General features: G+C 42.2%; 1 protein-coding gene across 7 annotated transcripts in view; it reads left to right on the forward strand.

Annotated features, from left to right (window-relative positions):
* The window catches only part of CACNA1C (calcium voltage-gated channel subunit alpha1 C), a 665915-nt gene that overhangs the window by 573781 nt on the left and 67948 nt on the right, over window positions 1–24186 (forward strand). For all 7 annotated transcript variants that reach the window (XM_090043440.1, XM_090043443.1, XM_090043446.1 and 4 more), the window contains 5 exons: window positions 49–101; window positions 204–350; window positions 1654–1855; window positions 2250–2408; window positions 4785–4895. In XM_090043440.1, coding sequence (XP_089899566.1) covers window positions 49–101; window positions 204–350; window positions 1654–1855; window positions 2250–2408; window positions 4785–4895 — 672 coding nt within the window. The remainder of the gene's footprint in view (window positions 1–48; window positions 102–203; window positions 351–1653; window positions 1856–2249; window positions 2409–4784; window positions 4896–24186) is intronic.

Below are 24186 nucleotides of genomic sequence, written 5' to 3' on the forward strand. Positions count from 1 at the left end.
ATACATGGTAGGGAAGGGAAGTTTCACTCTTCTCTCATTCTCCTCTAGGGCAAACTGAAGAGCTGCAGTGATAGCTCCAAGCAAACACCCGCAGAGTGCAAGTTAGTTCATCCTTTCCCTGCCAGCAACATTCATGGGCTCCCCTGGGTCTAGTGCTGTAACTGTAACTTTCTTTTGTTTTTCTTCTGCTTTCCAAACAATAGGGGGTATTTCATTACATACAAAGATGGCGAGGTCACCCAGCCAATGATCCAGCCCCGGAGCTGGGAGAACAGCAAGTTTGACTTTGACAACGTTTTGAATGCCATGATGGCGCTCTTTACTGTTTCAACTTTTGAGGGCTGGCCAGAGTGAGTGCACAGCTGAGCAGGTGGCCAAGGGGTATGGTGGTGGGGATAAATGCAAATTCTTCATTCCTTTCTAAAAAGGAATTTAAGATCTAGAGCTCTGAAGTGTTGTGCATTGCTGCAATGCACTGATAATTAGTTGCTAAATTCCACCCCAGAAGCGACTGTATTTCAGTAATTGGAGAAATGATTCCCATAATACCTTCTGTTGTCTTCACAGAGAGTTGTGAAGCTTTCTTAGTTATATCTTTTAAAAAAAGAAGATAATAAAGTGCAGTTTATTGTATTGAGAATATGAATACATAGGTATATACGCTATATATGCAATATGTACACATACTATACTATATACAGTATATAAAATATTGTATATATTTATTATACTCTACATACTTTGCTTATAAGCTCCTTGGAGCACAACCTATTGCTTGTTTATGTTTTGCTCTTATTGAGTAACAATTATTAGTTATAATAGGAGTAGTTTGTTGTTACGGGTAATAAAATTCATGAGTAATAATACTGATTCTATTACTGTTTCAGCTGAGTGCAAATTATTGTTCCCATCTTGCCTGTTCCATTTAGATGCCCAGTCTCAAATACCTGATACTGCCTAATTTTCAGGGTGTAATGGCTCCCCATCCTACCATTCTTTATTTGTACTGTGAACTCCTTGTCAGGTGTTTTATCGGTATTTAAGAGCATTGTGCATTTTCTTACAAAAGCCTTTCCATCACTGCCAAGCTAGTGCGAGTTGCAGCAGTGAAGGCCTTGCAGTGCTGACCAGATATATCTGACAACACCAACTTGTCTGTGACTTAATGGCATTCCCCACATCTGCTAGTTAGGCTCCAGAGTGCTCTCACCTGATAGTGCCAACATGGTTTCAAATAATTAAAAGTACTGAGATCATCATTCCACACAGAACTCTTGTGAGTAGCACCAGGTTCTTGACAAATTGGACTGTCCCTTCCTTATTTGCATTATATTAAACTGAAGGTCTCATTGTTGTTTTAACCTTTTAAATGGTTAAACTGTTGATGCACCTCGACATTGAGCAGGATGGGCAGAATTAAATAGATAAAACTAAGATGTGGATCTGCACTTTTACGAAAATTTGGGATTCAGATCTAGAAAGTTACTCTATACTTGTCCCAATACAAACTAAATCATTTTTCAGCTTTGATAACATTAGAAGAAATTAAGTTACCCTGTTAGATTTCAATATCTTTTATAGTTCACCAAGTTGCTATGAGATTATGCTCTTGGAACGTTTTAAGTTCTCCAGTGTGTCTCTCTTTGCCTCCAGGCTGTTGTACAGATCCATTGATTCCCACATGGAAGATGTTGGACCCATCTATAACCACAGGGTGGAGATCTCCATTTTCTTCATCATCTATATCATCATCATTGCCTTCTTCATGATGAACATCTTCGTTGGTTTCGTCATTGTCACGTTCCAGGAACAAGGAGAGCAGGAGTACAAGAACTGTGAACTGGACAAGAATCAGGTAATTTACAGCTGCTCAGTGTAACTAAGGGTGTGAAATAAAACAAGAGATATATCCTGAAAGGAAGACATGAGGGCTACCAACAGGACAAAACCCTAGGCTGGCACTTCCAATATCTCTTGAGAACTATGTAAAATAAATTTTTCTTAAGGGCCCACATAAAAAGTCGAAGTCTAGTGTAGGTTTGTATGCCACCTACATTTCAACAAGATTTCGTGTGTCCAACTAAGAGCAATATGTAGCCCAGAAGGAGGAAAAGTGAAAGGCTCCAGTGGGTAGCATTTGTTTATTTTATTGCTTAGATTTTAGTCCAAAAGAAACCCTCACCAAAAAAATTACCAAATGTTATTTGTTACTCATCATAAATGTATAATCTGCCTTGTCTGTTTAACAGCGTCAGTGTGTAGAATATGCCCTGAAGGCTCGTCCCCTGAGGAGGTACATCCCTAAGAACCAATACCAATACAAAGTGTGGTATGTGGTGAACTCCACCTATTTTGAGTACCTGATGTTCATTCTGATCCTGCTGAACACTATCTGCCTGGCCATGCAAGTAAGCAAAACATCTTATTTGTTCTGTGAGGATGGTACATGGGCAGTCTGGTCAGTTCTAGGAGTGGTAAAATGCCCAAGTATGTTCAGTGAGGATTTTAGCTGTTGAATTTTATCAGATCTCTGCCAAGACTAAGAAAGCTGCTGTTTTTTCAGATATTTATAATTTGCCTGAATGTGGTCAGAATTTCACAGGGAGAGCAAAAAGCACATCCATGACACAGGAGCCTTTGTTGCTGCCTCCCCTCTTCCCCCCCACCCCCCGGCAGATCAAAGTCCCTACTCCAAAGTCTGGGACTGCAAAAGCTTTTTGAATACAAAGTGTCCTGTTTCTTTTTTAAAAGGTGAAAAAACAGATCCGTGTCCATCTCTGCCCACCCTTCCTCCCCGCTCATCCCCCCCAGCCTTGCTCTCAGAAACAACTGAATTATTTTGGCCTGAAACATTCTTTAAGAAAAGTCAGCCTGCAGCAAACAACGTAGAATTTTTTAGTACAAACCATTCAAGTTCAGTAAAGTTATAAGCAATTAAAATAGTCTTATTATGCAGAAAGGCAAACCTGATAATAGGTGCAGCTACCAGTTTCAGTTACTATGGGGGGTAGAAGAAGATGAATAGTAACATGGCAAAATTTGCAGAGAATATATTCTTTGGCTTAATCAAGACTAAAGGAGACCAAGAGTAACTTTACAGGTTCATAATAAAGCTAAGTGAATGGACAGCATGATTGCAGATTTAATTCAGTGTTGACAAATGCAAGGCAATGCATATTGGAAAGAATAATTTGAACTACTCATGTATATTGCTGGATTCTAAATTAGGTGTAATTACTCAGGAAAAGACTTGGTTTCATTATGAACAACTCAATGAAACCTCTGTTCAATGTGCAGCAGCAGTCAAAGAAGTAAACAAAACTTTGGGGAAAATGGCCATGCCACAAATTAGATCAATTATGAGACCTCAGTTGGAACTGGTGTTGTGGTGACTCCCTTCTCAAAAAATATATATGAAATAGAAGGGGTGCAGAGACTTGTGACAACATTATAAGCTCTATGGGAATATTTCCATGCAGGTCAGGAGAAACTGAAAAAGAAACTGTGACAAGTAAGGGACATCATGGAGGGGTATACTATAATAAATGATATAGAGAAGGTAAACTAAGGTTGCTCTTCTATTCTTTTTTTGTTATAATATGGGAACATATTTCTTGCGACAAATTTAAAACTTGCAACATATTTAACACTGATAAAATAAAATACTGGTTTTACTTGATGCATAGGTTACCTGTGGAATTTATGAAGTGACATTGATACCTAGAGGTTAGTATGTTTAAAAAAAATGGACACTTATGAGAATAATAAAAACAACCAGAATTGCCATAGAAGGGCTTGAAAAGATTAGAAATGTAAAGCCTTATACTTGAAGGTGTCAACCAATCATGAACAGACAGGAGACCTAGTTCACAAAAGCACTTGACTACCTCCTTAAGTCCATCCCCATTCAGCAAAGCACCTGAACATATGCTCTATTGAACTAGGGCCAGAGTTAGGATGAACCTCCCATTTGAAGAGGTACTTTTGTAAATTATTGTTCAGTTTCTGTCTGAAGTTTCTGGCACTGACAATTCTTAGTCTACTAAATTAGACTGACCATTCATTTGTTCCAGTATGACAATAATACCCATAATACTGAAGCAGTGATTCCCAATCACAGTGCCACAGCACTCTGAGGTGTCTTGAGATTCTTTCAAGGGCGCTGTGGGGCGTTAACACTGTAAGATGAGTAAAAATGAGGAGCAGTGTAAGAATGTAGCTGGACACCTGGGGCAGCTGCTGCACAAAGGAGCAGCAGTAACTTTGTTATTGCTGTCATCACCATCACAATTGCGTGGCTGTAGCAAAAGCCAGGTTTTTTGCCTCCCACCCCACCAGTACCCTGGTTACACCACTGAACATATGTCACAATATAAGACCGGAGATTTCAAATAAGAATTCATAATATTAAAAACATTCTGACTTGTAGTGGTCTTTCTGAATTCTTTACAACAGAACAATTGCTCCATTATTTTTCTGTAGTAAAAACATGGATGAAAAGTAAGAACTGGCGTTTTTGAATGGTATCTTAAGTCTAAAAAGGTTGAGAATTGCTAATCTAGAGTAATCTTAAAGGGCTTCCAATCCTGTTTGACTCATCTGAAGGACAGTTATTGCTGTGAAGCAGTTCAAGGAGAAGGGAGGGATAGACCTTAAAGAATGTGGAAATGAGGATTCTTTTTAGAAGACCTAACCATGAAGAGGGATGAGCCTGGCATCCTGTATAAGTGAATGAACCCATTCAGTTCATTTTTCACAGTGATTCTGGGATATCTGTTTTTCAGCACTACGGTCAAAGCTGCATGTTCAAGGAAGCCATGAATATCCTCAACATGCTCTTCACTGGTCTCTTCACTGTTGAGATGGTTCTGAAACTAATCGCCTTCAAACCTAAGGTAGGTGTTGTGGATTTGGAATTTTCTTCCCTGTGTACATGCTGGGTAGGAGGAAGGAGAAGGAAGAGGTGAATATATATAACAGCACCCCTCCATCACCCAACCAGTAACTGAACTGAAACAGTTGCTCTCTGGATTGGAGTCTCACCCTGTGTTTGAAGGAATCTTTCTTATGTAGAAAGTATACATTTTAGAAGGGGAAAGAACTTGGTTCTTTGTTATTATGAAGTCATTATAGTTACTTTAGAATTAAGCTGTAGCATGATTTCCATAATGAATGCTGTTCGAATGCTCTCTGACTGTCCTAAAATCAAATTATATTACATAATTTAGCCTGAAACAGTTCAAGATCAGTCTCCAAGGCAAAACAGTATTTTAAAAAGAGAAGAACAAAAAAGCAAAGTTAATCAAATCCAACTCATTTCAATTTATGGAACTTGGTGAAACATATGTTGAAAAAAAAGTTCCAACTGTCTTATTCCTATGTCAGAATGGGTGGCAGGTTGGGCCTGTGCACTTGTCATCTGCGGGGACTGTGGTGAAAGTCTGGGATTGATGACTTTCATTCTGAAATTTAAAATTGATGGTTACTGTTAGGAGCACCATTGGATCCTGTCTGAATAGAATATGATGTTCACAGGAGTATTATGTTTCATCAGTATAACTCTACCAAAGGAAAAGTTTGAAATTTAAAAGCTCTTCCAAGTCAGCCAGTACACCTCTTAATCTTACATGATGCAAGTTCTTTAACTTTGTAATGTATATTCATTATGTGTCATGAGGTCTAGATAAGGATTTTAACAAACTAATGATCTCCAACATGTCTGATGACCAAGCTTGTAATTTCTGTCACAAAAGTTAGAAGCACTTCCCTTTTCTATCTTGCCATATTCCTATCCCTCCCCATAGTAACATTCTGCCTCATCCTTAACTAAAACCAACTTTGTTTTACAACATCATCTCTAGGTTGACCCTTCTCTCACCCCACCCAATACCTTTCTCTCCTCTACCACCTTTTCTATAATATCTTTGACAAACTAGAGATAGATTTCATAGATTTCATAGATATTAGAGCTGGAAGGGACCTCGGAAGATCATCGAATCCAGCCCCCCACCCAAAGGGCAGGAAGTCAGCTGGGGTCATAGGATCCCAGCAAGATAAGCACCCAATTTGCTCTTGAAGGTGTTCAGTGTAGGTGCTTGAACCACTTCCGATGGCAGGCTATTCTAGACGTTGGGGGCTCAGACAGTAAAGAAATTCTTCCTTATGTCCAGCCTGAAACGGTCTTGTAGTAGTTTGTGACCGTTCGACCTCGTCATCCCTTGGGGTGCTCTGGTGAACAAACGTTCCCCCAGATACTGGTGGTCACCCTGATAAACTTATAGGTGGCCATCAGATCACCCCTGAACCTGCGATTTTCCAGGCTAAAGACCCCCATGGCTCTCAGCCTGTCGTCGTAAGATCTGTTTTCCTGACCTCTGATCATGCGCGTGGCTCTCCTCTGGACTCTCTCAAGCTTCTCCACATCCTTTTTGAATTGTGGAGCCCAAAACTGGACGCAGTACTCCAGCTGTGGCCTCACCAAGGCAGAGTACAAGGGGAAAATGACGTCAAGAGATTTGCTTGAGAAGCATCTATGGATGCAAGCCAGCGTTTTGGTCGCTTTACTAGCCGCCGCATCACATTGCAGGCTCATGTTCATCTTGTGGTCAATGATGACCCCCAAGTCTCTTTCTTCTGTAGTGCTAGCCAGCGTAGTACTGCCAAGCCTATAAGGATGCTGCAGGTTTTTCCTCCCAAGGTGGAGAACCTTGCATTTTTCAGTGTTAAACACCATCAGGTTCCCACCCATTTGCTGAGCCTGTCCAGGTCAGCCTGGATCACCCACCTGTCTTCAGGTGTGGATGCTTTGCCCCAAAGTTTGGTGTCATCAGGAAAATAGAGAACTATTGGAATAGAGGACTGTTGGAAAATATTATCTCTATCCCCAGCCACTCCAGTAACTCCCTCCCTTCTCCTATTATTTTATTAAATATAGTGCTTACACAGATTAAAAACTTCCCCTGATGTGGAAGCAGAGGTTGGAACTTTTTGTGAGGTCTCAAAATGGAAATGCAGAGTGGGGGGCCCCTGTTTGAGTTTCCCCTCTCCCCCATGCTTGTAGGCAAGGAGGAAAATCCCCTGCAGGAGATTCTCCTACTTGCCAACCTGGTTGTGGGGAATCTGCAAGCAGGAGTTTTCTCCTTCTTGTAAACATGCTTCAAGTCAGGGTGCAACAACTGAAGATGTCTGTAGATGACCTTGGAGTGCAATCAGCTGTGCCACACCATGTCATGGCACAGTTGTTCATGCTTCAGTAAAGATGTCTGTTTCTAGCCAAATAATTCATTTAATTCATACTGTCAGGAGGGGCAATGACAGAGGGAAAGGAATTCGTCTACAGAAAGAGCTAATACAGAAAAAAAAATCCTACCTTGAGCAGTCTATTAGAGCTGAATTCAGTTCTGTATTAGGACCATGACTCAAAGCCTGGGAACATCAAAATGCACTCTGCAACTCCCTGCTGCCTTCCTTGTGTGACCTGTAGTCAGCAGAGGTCCTTCTTGGACTCCTCCATCTTGATCCAAACTGCCTGCTGAAGAAGGAAACCACTGTTTCCAAAAGGCTATTTGGATCAAGGTGGGCCACTGTAAGGTAGAGCCCATAGTGTCTCTGCCTCTGAACCACACAAACCTCTGGGTGCAGTCTTCTAGTTCTGAGGCCACTGCTAGGCAAGGACTGGGCAACATGGCTGGAATAAAAATGAACACACTTGGATTGCAGATAAGTGGTTGTCCCAGTGAATCTGAATGGTCTGAGAGATCTTTTCAGTCTGGGTGAAAGGCACCAAGATACCAGCAACTCCCTTGAAACTGGCCAACTTCTTGAGCGGAAAGAAAACCGAGAGACTTTAAGTGCTATTAATTTTGCCCAGATATAAATGACTAGCTTAAATGCTTACAAGATCTCTGCCCAAGGCAGAATTGGCTGCTGTTTCCGAAGAAGTAAAGACCAAATCAATCTTTGAATAAGGTGCTTTGTCTTTTTTGATATTGTGCCCAAACTCTACTCTTCTCATTCTGAGGAGTTCCCAAACTTGATGGAGCAGCTACTACTTTAAAACTGACAGCAAGAGAACATGAAAGCTAGATGACGCCCTAAAGGTATTACATTCTTGGATGAATAACAGTAAGGGGGTATACTTTCTGGGGAGAATAGTGCCAGAGAAGCAAAAGTGGGAGAAGCAGCAGAATGAAAATTTGCAAGTTTACTCTTGAGAACCATCCACTTCCTTCAGCTGCAGGTCTTCTGAGCCCAACAGGAATCAGAGTAGATAATATAACCATAAGGAAACTGCCATGCAGTTCTTTTCTTTCTAGTCACTCCCTGAAGGATACTTCAGAACGAGAATGGGCCCAGCATAGTTATAGTTAATGTCAGGGTGCTGACAGACATAATGCTTAGAATATGCTAAATACGCTTCAGACCCCAAGGGCACATCCCCATGAGTGCACACTTACATTCCCCATGGACCAAATAGCAGTACATATTTTTGCTACTGTTATTTGTCGCTGGGCATGCCCCTGCATATGCAGTCTGGCAATACTCAAATTGCCCCGGGTGAGACAGGGGAAGCTGAAGCCAGTACCTGGGCTGGCCCCAGCAACCTTACCTGGGTTCCTGGGGGTCTCCTGGGGAAGCAGTGATGGCAATCCAGGTGCTCAGACCCTGGCCAGCAGCCAGAACATGGCTCTGGCTGGCCAGGCTCCCTTCTGGTGGTACACACTGCTGCCACATGCGCTGCGTCACTTTTCTGCACCGTTTTTTTTTTTTACACCAGGATCTCTGTGTCAAAAAACCCACTGTGCTGCAAACTAGCAGTGCAGTAAACATGTGCACATGTACCATGTGTGGTATGTGGTGCCAAAAAATGGAAGTGCACACCCCAACAGTCTAGATGTGCAGGGCCACTTAAAATTGGTTTAAGGAACATTTCAAAAACACCAGGATAATCAAGTAAAACTTTGAGTGGTCCTCTGTGAGCCAGCTCAAAGCTACATGGAGACGCATAGCATTCCATGCCTAGTGTTTCATCAGTCCTCCAAGCATCCCAAACTGCACTGTGCCTCAATGCCTCTCCCTCCAAGCACATGGGGCATTTATATACATGCTTTGGGAGAAGGGGCACTTTAAATAATTAAAGCACCCAGAATGCTCTAATTAAAGCACCCAGAATGTCACATGTATGAGCATCCCCATGCTGAAAAATGGTGAGGGGGGCACTTCAGAAGCTCATCAAACAAGATTTAGTTAAAGTGCCCCCATTTTTCAGCATGCAGATGCTGATATACATGACACTGGAGTCTGCTGGAGCATGGTAATTACCACATTCCAGCAGACTTGATTAACCAAGTTATATTATAAATTGAGTTATATTAGTAATCAATATTATTAATTTGAGTTAATATATTAACTTGATTGAGTCCGCTGTAACTCGCTGTAATTACAATGCATCAGAGCAGCCTTGATGCACGTGTGTAGGTGCCCAGCTGCCAGGACTTGCTGTGCAAACAGACCACAATCTACATAGGTGAAGCAAAGCTTCCATGTCAGTTTACCTTCCTTGCTACAAACACTGAGTGGTGGAGTCCCAGGCTTACTCTGGGCAGAGAGTGGGAGTGGAGGGTTTGTCAGGTGCTGGGAACCTGCTCTCTGGTAACCAAGTAGGTGGCTGCACAGCCTCCCCCCAGCACCTGGCAATCCCTCTATTCCCAGCACTACCCTAAATAAGCCGAGGATCCTGTTGAGCGGTGTCCATTTCCTGCTGCAGTGTGCGCACACACACACTCACACACATACACACAAATACCTGTGTGTTCTCAATCAGGATACCACCACAAAATTTTTGGTGACATGTAATTATGTTCTTTAATAAACTCAATCAATCTTTTTCAATTTATTTTTATTTCTTTTCTTTTTTTTTCTTTGAGAAGGGGAGTGGAAATTGCAATTGTGGGTTATGATGTCTTCCTCTATACTGGTGACCAGCCAATCCAGGACTTCCTTCCCCTCTAGAGGAATCCTTAGGAAAACTCCATATACTGGAAGGCTTGGTAGTCTGGATACTTTACCATCGCTTGGCGGCATTTTGTCAACAGTGCAGTCCCTAAAATGTGACAATTCTACTTAGACCCCTTTAGCAATGTACACGTGGACACTTCCAGCCAGACAAATGTGACCTGGTTCCTAATCAGTGGCATTCTTAGAACAGGTCCCGTGTTATGTCTGTCTGCACTGTAAGACTCGCTCAGCAAGGATCATAGCAGGAGCTGTTGAAGGAGCAATAACTGTGAGGAGCACATTGCTGCTCATTCAGGCCTTGTCCAAGAAAAATTTCCTAAGGGAATGAGATGTGTGCTGTAGCCATCCAGGAGCTCATGGCCACAGAACCTGTTTTTCTCAGGAGAAATCACTGTAGAGAATACTACATGAATGACAGCTGAGTTGAAGAGTCGAATTACAGCAAACCCAGCCTTCCCAGCATGAAAAAGGCCAGCACTGGTGTAATAGCCATAACTATGAGGAGTTTATTGATACTCCTATTCAAGCTCTTTTCAGCAAGTTTTTGAAAGACATGGCAAGATCTGATTCTGAATAGATTTTTCACTATATCCAGGGACCCTCCATCATTATTTATCTCTTGATACTTGTTTTCCTGAGGAGGCATGCTCTGCTGAGTCTGTTTTCTTGGTAGCAAGAGAAAGACCCCACAGGAAATCAGTTCCAGAAGTGCAAAAAGCCCAAACTCTGCCTAGCACAGGGAACTCAGTTGATGAATCCAGATCTAAAATGATGGTACTTTTGTTGATGTAAGAGTAGAGATCCAGAAAACAAAAAGCCAGTCTTTAGGCTGAAGAACCACATTAAATCGAGGGCTCACCTCCTGGCACTATGTTGTGCTCAGTAAACAGTACTCAAAGACGGTACACAGACAAGGGGGTTTCTGGCACTAGTGATGGTTGCCTCTGCAATCATCTGCTGGGTTTCTGTCCTCCTCTTTTGGCACTATTTCATAAGCAGTGCCTCCTCTTTAGTTAGTCTTTGTGGTTTACTACATCAGTAGGATACTCTCCCCTCAGGGGCAATGCTGTGCTTTAGCTGTTTTAGCTTTTTATTTGCAGAAGAACAGGATAGTTCCGCCTCTGAGCAAATGTGTTTCTGTATGCTATGCATTTCCAGAAGGAAAAAAGCAATCCTCTCAGGTTTTAACAGTATAAGGCACACAGACTGTCACTGGCTGACCTACTCCAGGCTGGAGGAGGAAATGAAGAGTGAAAGATTTGTTAGAGAGAGTTACAGTGGCTAGGGCTGCTGATAAGGAAAGCATCCACTACATACCTATATCTCCTTACAGAGCATTAATATGTTGCTCTAAAGCATGACTCCCAAATGATCCAGAGTGTTTGTCTTGGCCAAGTCCCATAAACTAATTCAAAATGAGTTATTTCAAACAGGCAGGCAGTTTAAAGTGATGCTTTTGAGACAAAGAGAAACTAGCCTTTTCGTGTTTTGAGCCAACCATTCTGTTGAGCTGTTTTGTGATCATGTTTTGTGATCCGGGCTTTTCTTATTAGGATTGCAGGGGATAGTCCAATATTTGTACCCAGGCATTGGTGTCTCCTACCCCAACCTGCCAATAACAAGCCTGTAATCTGGCATTTCATTAAACGTGAGAGGCTGATTTTACTAATGCTGTAACCTGTGCCACTGCCTGTTTCATGGAGAGATGCATATTTATAATTCATATAGGTAAATAAAATGGATAAAGGAGCAGATTCATCCCTCCTTTAACTCTGCTGGCTTCACTGAAGTTACAGGAAGTTAATATGAGGATGATTTTTTTCAAGGAATCTTAGAGCCATCAGAGCCATTAAATTGATTCTTTAATTGCTGAGTCTTTCATGCCATACTTGTCTTCTCAGGAAAGGAGAAAGGAGGAGTATCCTTTCAGAAACATTCAGTAAGCCGTAAATAAGAATTTTGATAGCTATGGATTTTCACTTACACCTTCTCCATTGCCCCAAATTCAGAAAGATACTTCAATGGGAGGGACCTGCAAAAAATTAGGCACAGATTTAGGTACATTTGCTGAATCAGTGAAATCCTGGGGAATCTCAAGGATTCATAGACATCAGAGCTGTTAAAGATAACCAAGTTCAGTTTCCTTGTCAGCCTTTGTAGGGGCCATCATGTTTCTCTTCTTGGCATTTATATGTAGGTGACTACTATGTCACCCACAACTCAGTGTATACAACTCGGGGCATGTTTATTCTTCACAAGATAACTACTTCAGATCTTTCATTATCATTGCTGAGTTTCTTTGAATTCCCTCCATTTTAATATTGTTTCAGCATAGCAGAATTCAGAATTGCATTCATTAGTCTAAATGAGTCTCACAATAAATCCAGGAGCTATGCCCCCCTTGTAGTTCCAGGAGGTTTTGACACTCAAAATAGTGGGAGTCTTGGCTGGCAGTCCTTTTATTACTAAGGAAACACTCCCACCCTTGATCATAATTGATTCCTCCTTGTTTATTAATAGACCAACTTTCTCTAATTTTTCTTTTTCTCCAGATATATTTGCCTTTCCTCATTCCCCTTTAAGCCCTTCAGTTAGTGTTAATCATGCATTTAGTGCCATTCTATTTTCTTTTCTTTCAGGCCTGCAAAATTGCTCATCTGTTTTGGTTCCCTCCTTGCTACTCCATTTCTAGTGCCTGTTCTTTTATACACTCAGACTTCTGAACAGTCCATCTTGAAGCCATATTGACTGCTTCCTATTCCTTGCCTTCTAGCCTTTCAGAGGAATTGCTGTCTGTCATACCTAGAATAGGATGCTTCAGCCTTTTCTCACACCACTGAATTTTTATATACTCTTCCATTACACCATTCTTATCAAGTTCCTCAATTTGTGAAATCCAATGCTCTTCAGACTCTAATAGCCTAAGAAATGTCTATGCATCTAAGGATAATGTATCCTATGATAACCTTTATGATACCTGAGCACCTCTCTCTCATCAAGAATTCTGGCATATTTGGGTGCATCAGAATAAGGACCCCTTCCACTGATATAGTCATATCAAAAAACCTGGCTGCAACAAAGTTATTTCCAGCCCATTCCTGCAAACTACTTAAGGTCCTTTCTGTGTATTACAAATGGCAAACATGCTTGTCTTGCAGCCAGGTCCTCCAGAGTGGAGTGGACTTGTGGTATATGCCATATTTCATATCAGGAGTACAACTGGGACATAAATGGTTTGCCCTTGACCCTATGGGGTCACAACCCAGGGGATCAGGACCAGACAGGGGCAGGAAGCACGGGTGCCAACTAAAGTAGAGAGTCAAAAGATCAAAAGCAGGCAGGTCAGAAGGCCAAGGTCTGTAAGGGACTGGGATGCAGGCAGTCATTGTAGGTAGAACCATGAGTTGAAGGAATGAGGTAGGTAAGGGAGGTCAGCAGTCATTAGCCAGGGGTCCAGCGTAGGCAGTTATAGCTGTCCAGGACTGAGATTTGGGTGATCTCTGAACGAAAGTCACAAGCCCTGAGCCAGCTATCAGAGGATAGGGGTTTGGACTGGAGCATAGGGTCAAGAAGCCAGCAAGCCTGGAAGCATGGGGTCAAGGAGCTAGAATGGCAGATGGGAAGCACAGGGGTCTGAGTAGATGGCTGGAACAAGGAGTCAGAAGGCAGGAGCCAGGGAACCAGATAAAGCCAGGACACCAACAAGAAAAACCCAAGGAACAAGAAAGTAGGAGCAAACAAGCAGGAGTCATAAGCTAGACAAAGAGGTATTTGTTCTGTTGAGTAGCTTGCTGGGCACTGAAAGAGGAGACTTACAAACACACATGCAGGCAAATGAGACCATCTAGGAGTAGCTAGGCCACTGACAGCTAGGCTCACTCAGTAATCAGGGTCAGCTGGGGCACTTTATCCTGCTTGCTACCCTAACTCCTGAAACTTCAGGATTGAGTTATCCGTGAGAGAAGACTAGAGCTTCCCTGTACCAGAGAGCACCTGACTGGAAGCCACCCAGAGCTTGTGACTAGACAGGCCTGATTGTTAAGGTTCACACACTGTAATTTCTTTCTACATTGGATTTGGAGGGGAGAGGTTTTACAGATTGTGGCTGGATAGCCATCTGCCTGATTTCTCTCATCAGCCTCAACTTCATCGTTCTCTGTAACAAACAGCAAGCTAGAACAAACTGAACTAAAAGAGCTTCTGACTGTCTTATCTACCCACTGCAAAAAGGGCACTTTTCCCCTCCTTTATTGACTTTGTAATTTTGAGACAATAGCCTGCAAAGGAAAAGGAGCATGGGACTGAAAGAGAACAAAGAAAATACTGAGCCTTAGGGTTTGGAAAGAAAAAATATAGAAGGGGCAGTATAAAGAAGGAAAAGATACTGGGCTTCTTTTGAGGGTGAAAGTGAGGAGAAGATAATATAACATGGAGAGAACAGGAACAGACCAAATAACAGAACATGATGACAGAAGAAAGAGGGAGAACAAAAGAAAAGAGTAAATAGAGAAGTTGGGATATGGGAGAGAAAGAGAAATAAATCCAGAAGGATTTGTAAACAATGGACACAGTAAAGGAGAGGCTATTTCTAAAGGAAGAGAAAAGAAAAGATAAAGAAAGAGAACACAAAATAGGCAAAGAGAAAACTAGCCTGAAAAAATGACAAGAAAAAGAAGAGCAGATACAGAGAGAGGGGTAGAGGAAAATAGGGAGATGAAAAGGTAATAAACTTGAAGGCAAATGGAAATAAAGACCATGGGAAGATTTCCATAGCTTTTAGGCTATTTTTGCATTTGTTTCATGAAAGTTCCCTGGCAGGCTTCCCATGCCTTCATGTTGGAGAAGCAGCGGTTTCTTGCTCACAAGGCTCCTGATGCATTGTTCTGCCAGGATTAGAACTGGGTGAATAATCTGCAACAAATAATCTATCCACTGTATTTCACCTTTTCATATATGGATTGGGAGTGAAACGCTCACCTGGTGCAAAGCGCACAGAGAAGTGGTGTGTCCCTTTTGCACACCACAAAACTGATGTACGCATTGGACCAAGATAAATATGGGGGTCAGGGGCCCTGCACAGCCAGCATGGAGGAAATAGAACTGGTTACAAACAAACAGATTTGCAGATATATTAATAAACCTGCCTGCAGACTGGAGTAGTGCCCATTAGGTTGACCAAACAGCCACAGGTCCCAGGTCATGGGAATAAATCTGAAATAGATGAGGTATCATTATGCTCATTGCACACAGAAGAAAACTGAGGCAGAGGGATTAGGTCCCTGAATCAGAAAGGTACTTGTGGCACTCCTCAGAAGCTTAAAGTCCTGTGTATGCTTAAGTACTTTGCCACATCAGGGTTGAATGTTTAGGGAAAGATCAGTTGAGGAGTCTGGAAAAGGCAGCCAAAGAACCCTAATTTCCCAGCAACCAGCCCAGTACATCAGCTATGACAGCTTTTTATGATGTATTTTGTATTTGCAGTGATCTTTTTGCTAAGAGCTGGGAATGCAACAGGCTTCCATGCTTTGTGCATGGTGTATGTGTTATGACAGAGCTCAAAGGTATGGCCTTGAATGTCCATTAATTTAACGTATTCTCTGACACTCATTCACAGTGCACCTGTACTGCAGGTATTCCTGAACTGAGTCTTCCTGTACTTTTGAGCAGCCCCTACCACATATAAATTGCTACAATAATGAAAAAAGTATAACAACAATAATTAATAGTTAACTCCAGACATAAAGGATCAGACTCTCCCACTCCTTTATGGAAGTCTGTGGTTAGAAGGCTGGGTGGAGGCAGCAGACAGTTAGACTTGCTCCCTCCATTGCATACCTGGCTTCATAGCCAATTATCATGAATGATACTGGACTTTGGGCATACGAGCCAAGGGCAATGGAAGTCCTTCTGCCCAGGGGCACAATGGAGCTGCTTTCCCCAGACATCTGGACATGGGGGTTACAGTGGACAGTAAGCTGAGAATGAGTCAACAGTGTGCCCTTATTGCCAAAAAGACTAACGGCGTCCTGGGCTGCATTAGTAGTAGTGTTGCTAGCAGATTGAAGGAAGTGATTCTTCCCCTGTATTCAACAGTGGTGAGGCTACACCTGGAGTACAGTTTTGGGCCCCCTACTACAAAAAGAATATGGACAAATTGCAGAGACTCTAGTGGACAGCAGTGAAAATGGTTAGGGGGTTGGGGCATATGACTTACGAGGAGAGGCTGAGGGAACTGGGTTTATTTAGTCTAGAGAGGAGAAGACTGAGAGGGGATTTAATAGCAACCTTCAACTACCTGCAGGGTGGTTCCAAAGTGGATGGAGCTAGACTGTTCTCAGTGGTGGCAGATGACAGAACAAGGAGCAATGGTCTCAAGTTGATGCAGGGAATGTTTAGGTTAGATATTAGAAAAACTTTCTCATGGGAAGTTAACAAAGCACTGAAACAGATTACCCAGAGAGGTTATGGAATCTCCATCCTTGGAGGTTTTTAAGACCTGACTAGACAATGCCAAATGGCATAGTTGGCGATAGTACTGCTTTCTGCAGGGGGTTGGACTAGATGACTTCTTGAGGTACCTTCCAACACTAATTTTCTGATTCTGATCTCTGGGGCTGCAATGCTTTCTAGTGCAGGCATAGATGGGCTGGGGAGAGGAAAAGCTATGGCCCCACATTCTCTCCTCCTAGCCTTAGAAGTTGGCCAGATTTGCCTGGGGAACAAGGAGCACCATGCTAGGCTTGCCCAAAGAGCTAGGAAAGGAAGAAAAGACAAATGCTTTAAAAGGGGGTCTTGTGTCTCCTGTACCTCATACTGTACCATAACTCCCAGGGGTGGTGTGGCCATACCTCACCCAAAACACAAGTCAGTGGCTAAAAGTCAGTCAAGCATAGAGCATGTCTAGTAGGGCTTCTACCTAGAAAAGCACTAGATAGAAAAGCATCTGGGGGTTGCAACTACATGTCCTCAGACAGATACTGTTTGGGATTTTTTTTGAATTAAGCCTCTTATAGGAACCAGGCTACAAGAAAAAGGGGAGCCATATCCCTGTGAGTGTAGGGTCTAGGCTCATTAGGTTAGAGTGCAGCTGAACTAGCCAGAAGAGTACTGAACAACAACACTGCAAGACAGAGTAAGGTGAGCTATATCCCTGTGAGTGTAGGGTCTAGGCTCACTAGGTTAAAGAGTGCATCTAGCCAGAAAAGCTGAACAACAACACTCCAGGGCAGAGTAAGGTAATGAAGCACACAGCAGGGGACTGGGTAACAGGACTGCTCTGCTAACATCCTCCAGGCACATACACAAACACTGCAAATAATGTACTGAGTCCTTTATGTGAGCATCCAAGGAACCCTCCTCAGTGCTTACTTTGTATTTCAGGTATTTTTTTTAAATCCGAGATGACTAGAAGATCAACCGAGCCCATATAACCTATTTACTGCTGACCCTACTGAACCATCAGTAGAGTTCTTGTCATTTGTAGGAGTTTGAAAGAAAGTAGAGCAATGTCAGATAGGGCTGCACGAAGCTTTGGTCCCTGATTCAATTCAGTGGAGATTCAGCTTGTTTTGGTGGCCAAATCTCTTAATCCGAATAAATCAGAGGACCCTTTAATCTCTTCAAATCTAATCCGAACCCTCCAAATTGATTCAGAGAGATTCGAAAAGATTTGAAGATTTGGACGTAGACACAGCTTTAAATGTTTTATCTACATACCTCTAGGTAGCAGGTGGCTTGTGAATGCTGCGATACTGGGGCACATGGAGTGTCCCACAGAAGCGCGGGGGACTCCCCAGCATGCTTAGCAGCAGACCTGGAAGTGGACTAGAAGCACTTGCGGTCCACTTCCAGGTCCGCCGCCAAGCAAGTGAGGGCCCCCCTCCACTCCTGTGAGACACTCCATGTGCACCAGCATTGCAGCAGTCGTGAGCCATGCCTGCTACCTCGAGGCATGTAGAAAAAACATTAAAACTGTGCCTATGGCTGAATCACTGATTCTCCGAATTGGCATTGAATCTTCAGATTCGGATTTGGCCAAATCGAATCAGGGACAGTGATCCAAATTAATAAATCGAATCACTGTCCCGGATTCGGGCCAAATCCAAATCCAAATCAAATAGGGCCCGCTTCGCACACCCCTAGTGTCAGAATCCACAGCCTGTACTGGAGTTGCAATTAAGCTTCAAAGACAACAGAAGTCACTGTTGCAGCCAAACACATTGAACATTATAAAAATATTCAATGTGGACTATCAAACCTTCTTCTAGCTTCCAGGACACTGTTTCCAAACTAGCCTGGTCAGTAAGCATCAAAAGTCTTCACATTGAGCACTACTCAGTGTCCTGCATGAGACAAGCTGGTCTCAGTCCAGTTTCCTAGTAGAAAAGTATCCATATCACAAAATGCAGTAGCAGAATTGTCTTCTTTGTTGGCAGTCCCAAAGATGCATGAGTATGAAGAACAAACTGCCCATCCCTTGTAGAAATGTTCCTGTTTTAATTGAGACACATTGGGAGGGAGGCTTTCAACAACCCAAAGTACTGTCAGCAGTCCCTCAGGGTCAAGATGATCACTCCCATGAGTCAAGTAAAGAGTTGTAGATGAGTCCATTGATGGCTAAGAAGGCTGATACCAGTCAAACCAAAGTATGTATTACAACCCAAAGTATATGCTAATATCCTAGCCACAACCCAAAGTATATTCTGTGACTCCTGCAATTTTTGCAAACAAGCCCTGTGCAGTGTGGCTAGCCAACCTTGTGGAGGACTGCTGGAAAATTCAAGAGGCAAAGACAAATGCTAAGGAGCTGGGTAGGAGCCTTTTTACAGAGGGACCTTTTCCTTCACAGTAAACCTACCCTGGGAATTTACATATTACTGCAACATTGTGACAGATTTATTTCCAGTCTGGTTCTTGAGTGTTTTAATGTCATTATGAACGATCAAAAAATAATGATATGACTGCACAATGCAACAATGTGGGAAGCATGGCATTAGCTATTACACTTAATTATTTAATATGGGGAATTAGTCAAACAATGCTGAAAGCCCAGTGGGATGGTGCATTGGGGTCTCATTCATGAGCATGAAGCATGAGCAACTCCATGAAAAGGGAACAGTTCCAGAGAAAAGATAACACAGAAGGGAAGTCTAAGCCTCAGGCAGGCTCAGACAGAATGGCCAAAAGTGCTTATAGGTCTAAAGCTCCACTATCTTTAAAAACGATGCCAAGTAACAGAGTGCAGTACTTTCATTTTGTTAGGATGGTGGGGACCAACCTTTTTGGCAGATGTGGCACAAGCCCCACACCCTGCCTGAGTACCAGTCCAGTCTCCTTTTCTGCTTTCTGCCCTATGCCCCCTGCCTAACTTCCTGCTGTTTTCCACTTCCTGCCTTACGTACTGCTGTGCTAACTGTCCCCTCCCCAATCTGCTGCTTGCCACACACAAAGGCTTACTTGTGCCATTTATGGCATTTGTGCTGCAGGTTGGCCACCTGTTAAGAAATAATGTATCAGAGGCCACTTGGAATAAGGCACTGAACAAGTTACCAGGTGACCTGATTTCTCTTTTATGCTCTGTCACTTCCGTGCTTGCCCACATCATTTTAGGTCTCTGTACTGGCTTTCCTAATGGGGATAATGATCCTCCTTTGTAAAGTGTCTTACAACATATGGATAAGGTGTATGGTAGGAGTATTATTGGTGTTATTCTATGAATGGAAAAACTCTGCTCCCTGTGAAATAAGGTTCTTTTGGAAAATTCAGAGAAAACTAGAATAAACAAAAAAGGCATTTTGTGCCTGAAAGCTTGTCTGACATCTTTCCCAACTATTCCCAAAAAATAGTACCAGATAAACATTGCTTCTTGCATATTCCCTGGACAATCATGGCTAGAAGAACTTAGGACCTACAGCCACAGTGGTTTTCTAAGAGAATTTCATCCAGTTCCATCCTTTTTTGCAGTATTTTTCATCCCTTCTTATTAGGCTAGCCTGAAATACATTTCTACCACTACTAGGAAGTGTTTTCAAGATACTGGCATTGCCTCTGCCACGCTTCTAACCCAGTCTATAAAACAGGTATCCTGAGCTCACACATTGAATTTCAGGCCTCCTACACAAATGGTTGTTTATGAATCATGATGACAGGCACCTTAGGACAGTGGTTCTCAACTTTTTTAGGCTTGAGACACCGCTAGATAGGCTTGAGGCACCCCTCAGAAAAAGACAGCTCTTGGCTGTCACTTGTTTTTTGATTACAGAAAAGCAATAAAGTGATTCTTCTGTTACAAAGAATTCAGAAAGACCACACCAGGCCAGAATGGTTATAACACTGTGGATTCCTATTTGAAATCTCAGGGTTTATGTTTGCATATCTAACAGTACTAACAAGGTATGGCACCCTGCTACACCCTTGAAAGGATCTCAAGGCACCCCAGGTTGCTGTAGCAGCCTGGTTGTGAATCATTGCCTTAGAATAAGCAGAGGTAGACAGAGATGTGAGTATGGAACTACACTGTTGTCCACACAGAAAAGACCTACTTATCTGCAAGTGACTAGTGCTTGAAGAATGAACTGGACTGCAAGACCTGGAAATGGAAGTCCTTTCTTCAGAGAACAGAGACAGTACAGACTGCTGCAAAAGGGTTCCCAAATACTGCTCCTAAACCTGTCCACTAAGAAGAGAGAATAGTTCAGGCTCCATAAATATTTCTTCTAAGATTGCCAATAAGGAGACCAGTTAGTACCAAATGGTGTAACAATTCCCCATTTTCTAATGGGACTGCTCATTCACCAGGAGCACAACTGAAACCAGTAACTCACTTTGAATACCACAGGATGTCAAACAGCAACGAGGCGGTGGTAAACCAGATGGTGACCACTGATTTCCTGATCCAGGTTCACAACAGTGATCCAAAAGTGAGCCTCAGTATTATTGATAGTCCACAGTGGCATCAGCTCCTGCAATATCTTTGATTCTAACTTGTAAAGGACATTATGATTGGTCAATCCACCAAATCCGTGGGGGAAAATCACCTATCTGCTATCAGCGGTTTTTAATGTGGGAAATGTGAGAGAGCAGGAGTCAGCATGAAATCAGGGAGGCAGGACTGAAAAACAAAGTATGCAAGTGATTTACCATGAATCTTGCTCTAGCAATTTGAGATTTCTGTTGTTGTTGTTGAATAAACAAAGAGAAGCAGAAGATTTCTATAAAAACAACTGGACCTTTTAAGCAGTCTCAGGAGTTGAAGAACTTGTCTCTTTTTGACTGTGTAGATTTGATCGAGTACAGCAGGGATTGTATGGTTTCCTGCAGTAGTGACTCACTACAAAGAGTGATAGGTGAATTGCAATGACTGTCTCAGAATTAATCCATCACTGGGTGAGAGCTGATAGGATGCAAATAGATGCTGTTTTCCTACACTCTGTCGTAATCTCCAGGCAGCTGCATCCTCCATTTTATTCCTTCTCTATTAGACACTGCTAATTTCCATGATTACTCTTACAGCTAAATTGTATCTTAACAAAACAGGATTTGCATTACCTCTTGGTGTCAGTATTTTTGTAGCTCTGTAATATTCTGCTCTCACCCAGGCTGGTGAAATGGTATGCCAGAGTTCAAAACACACTCTCCATGTACTTCAGTTTCGTTCTCTTCATTAAAACCAAATGTTGAATGTAGAGGTGCTGTGCTAGTTCCAGCCAGGCTGTAGCAGGTCATCTCATTTTACAAAGCATCAGCAAATTCTTATCTGATTTCCATTCTAATCAAGAGGAACTTTTTATCTCCTAAGAAAGCCCATTCTTTATTAGGACATCATCCCTAAATCAGTCCCTCTCCCTCATACAAGCTTTTCCAGGAAACATATAATACTAACATTAATGATTCTTTCTATTGTCTCCACTGGCAGGATTATTTCAAATGCTCTGAGACCAGAGGTTTTCCAGTGAATTTTCTTTCCTGTTTGTTGTCCAGCTTCCTCTCCCTCTTTGTTTCTCCCTCCCTGATTGTATCTTTCTCACTTTTCTGCTGTACTGCAGCAGCCTCTTACACTGGGGACCAGCTGACCTACTTTCAGATCCCACGGAGTAGGTGCCCCAAGTCCTTGCTGCCCCCTTCATCTGCAGAAGCTTTACAGTTTGGAAATATTAGTTAATTTTTGCAAACAATGTAGTAAGAGATGGTAGTGAACTCCTGTGGCAAAGCAGATAGATATCTTTACATCAGTTATCACAGCGGTGACCCTGAAACTCCTATAGGGTTCTGGGCTCATAACTGAGCTGAGATCACTGTTCAACCCTCCCTTAAAAACTTTGTGCTTGAACACTGATATTTGGATATGTGGATACCATTTACCCCAATTATGAATGCCAAATAACTAGGAGCACAGGCCTTCAGATAGGCTCCAATGGCCAGTGTTTTCTGTTCCTAACAAGACTTCTCAGATGCTGTACTAAAGAGTTCATTTGAATAGGAAGTAAAAGAAATGTTCTCCAGAGATCATGGTGGCTCCATTAGTGTGGAAATAAACCTTGTCATCTTGTTAGTTGAACTCAGCAGCTAGGAAACCTAAAAATGTTTGGTGTATTCATTCTGAAGTGATAAAATGTCTGCTCCCCTTGCACAAATGAGATTCCACTCCAGTCAGTCACTGTGTATTTATGCTCAGTTTTTCATTAACTAATTGATCCTGGGGTGATTCACTATCAGTTACTTTCTTTGGGTGAAGCAGAAAGGAAAGCGAAGTGCTATAATGGTGGAGTTACTTCATACTTCATTAAGTAACCAAGCAAAGCTTCCAGTCTCCCCCTCCAAAAGCTGCGTTCATATCACGTACTCCAGAGTATTCCACCAAAAGGGTGGCTGCAGTTGCCTAATAAATTCCAGGGGGCTTCTGTTCGGGGATGTGTAAGTATATGGTTACGTCAGGTCAAAATGTCTCCCTTTAAGGGTAAAATATGGTATGGCACTCTAAATTCCTGTACTGTAAAAATAAACAGTGCCATCAAGTCACTTCCCTGGGGGAAGAAAGACCAGAACTTTCTGGTGGGAAAACTAACTTGGAAATGTAACCTTTTTATTAGATTGCCAACTGCTTCCCCATTCAACTTGTCTTTCATTAGCCAACCTGGATTGTTCCAGCAAGGGATATGGCTTTAAGAGTCACTGTAAAGTCATAACGCACAAGTCTCGAAGGGGTTTAATTCACTCTCAATATGCACTTGTAATTCTTGACAAGATTATAAACTCAAATCCAAAACCAAGTAATCACATGGCTGTTCTTAGGTAGTTGTCTCTAAGGAGGCTTGGCTTTTAAAGGAGGGAATTCATTAATTTCCACACAAGCAAAGCATTCCTTGCACCTTATTTGAAGAATATAAGCATCAATGCTCTGTGATTTCTTTCAGCCATATACCTCTGAATAATATTTTCCTAGTTGAAGCCCCTTTCTTGATAAATACAAGAGGATAAATACAACAGGAAGGTTTTTAAAAGGGTTTTTTTTTCAAATTCATGTCTTCAAACACTCAAATTATTGGGATGCATGAAAATCAGTGACTCTGTATAAAACAGCTATGGTGTCTGAAGCCTTTTCTTTGAATGCCTTGGGTATACTTCATACATGAGTAACAATGTGCCATTTTAAGATGTTCTTTCCATGGCAACTAAGCTTAGAAGGCCATGACTTGCATCTTTAAGACTTGCTGGAAAGGATGAGCAAAGCAACTGTTTGAGTGAATAGAGAGTATAAAGCTAGAGTAACTCCACGGAAGTTAATGAAGTGATTCTAGATGTACTTTGGTCTAAGTAAAAGCTGAACCTGATCCATGAGTTTACAATGAAAAAGGAGACTGCTTTCAAGGCCAGATTCTGCCTGGGAATACATGTGCACACAGTTGCCTTTGGGCCAAAGCAATGTCAGCAAGTTTGTGTTACTGCAGTTGAGGCTGAAACTTGACCCATTGGCTTCAGTGATCATCTCGTCACTGGATCATCACCTCATGGTAACAAAACTTGCTGTTGGACTGGGGTCTGATTGCTCATTAAAAGAAGACTGCTGATGTGGTTAGGTTCAAAACATGTTCTGACGCATATTTGGTATAATCTGATGTTGGCACATTGTGTGTTTTTAAAAAAGGGCTGCTTAAGCCATACAAAATATCT

This window comes from Crocodylus siamensis, chromosome 4 (genome assembly GCF_052110815.1).
Source record: "Crocodylus siamensis isolate JL-2025a chromosome 4, ASM5211081v1, whole genome shotgun sequence".
Taxonomy (NCBI): domain Eukaryota; kingdom Metazoa; phylum Chordata; order Crocodylia; family Crocodylidae; genus Crocodylus; species Crocodylus siamensis.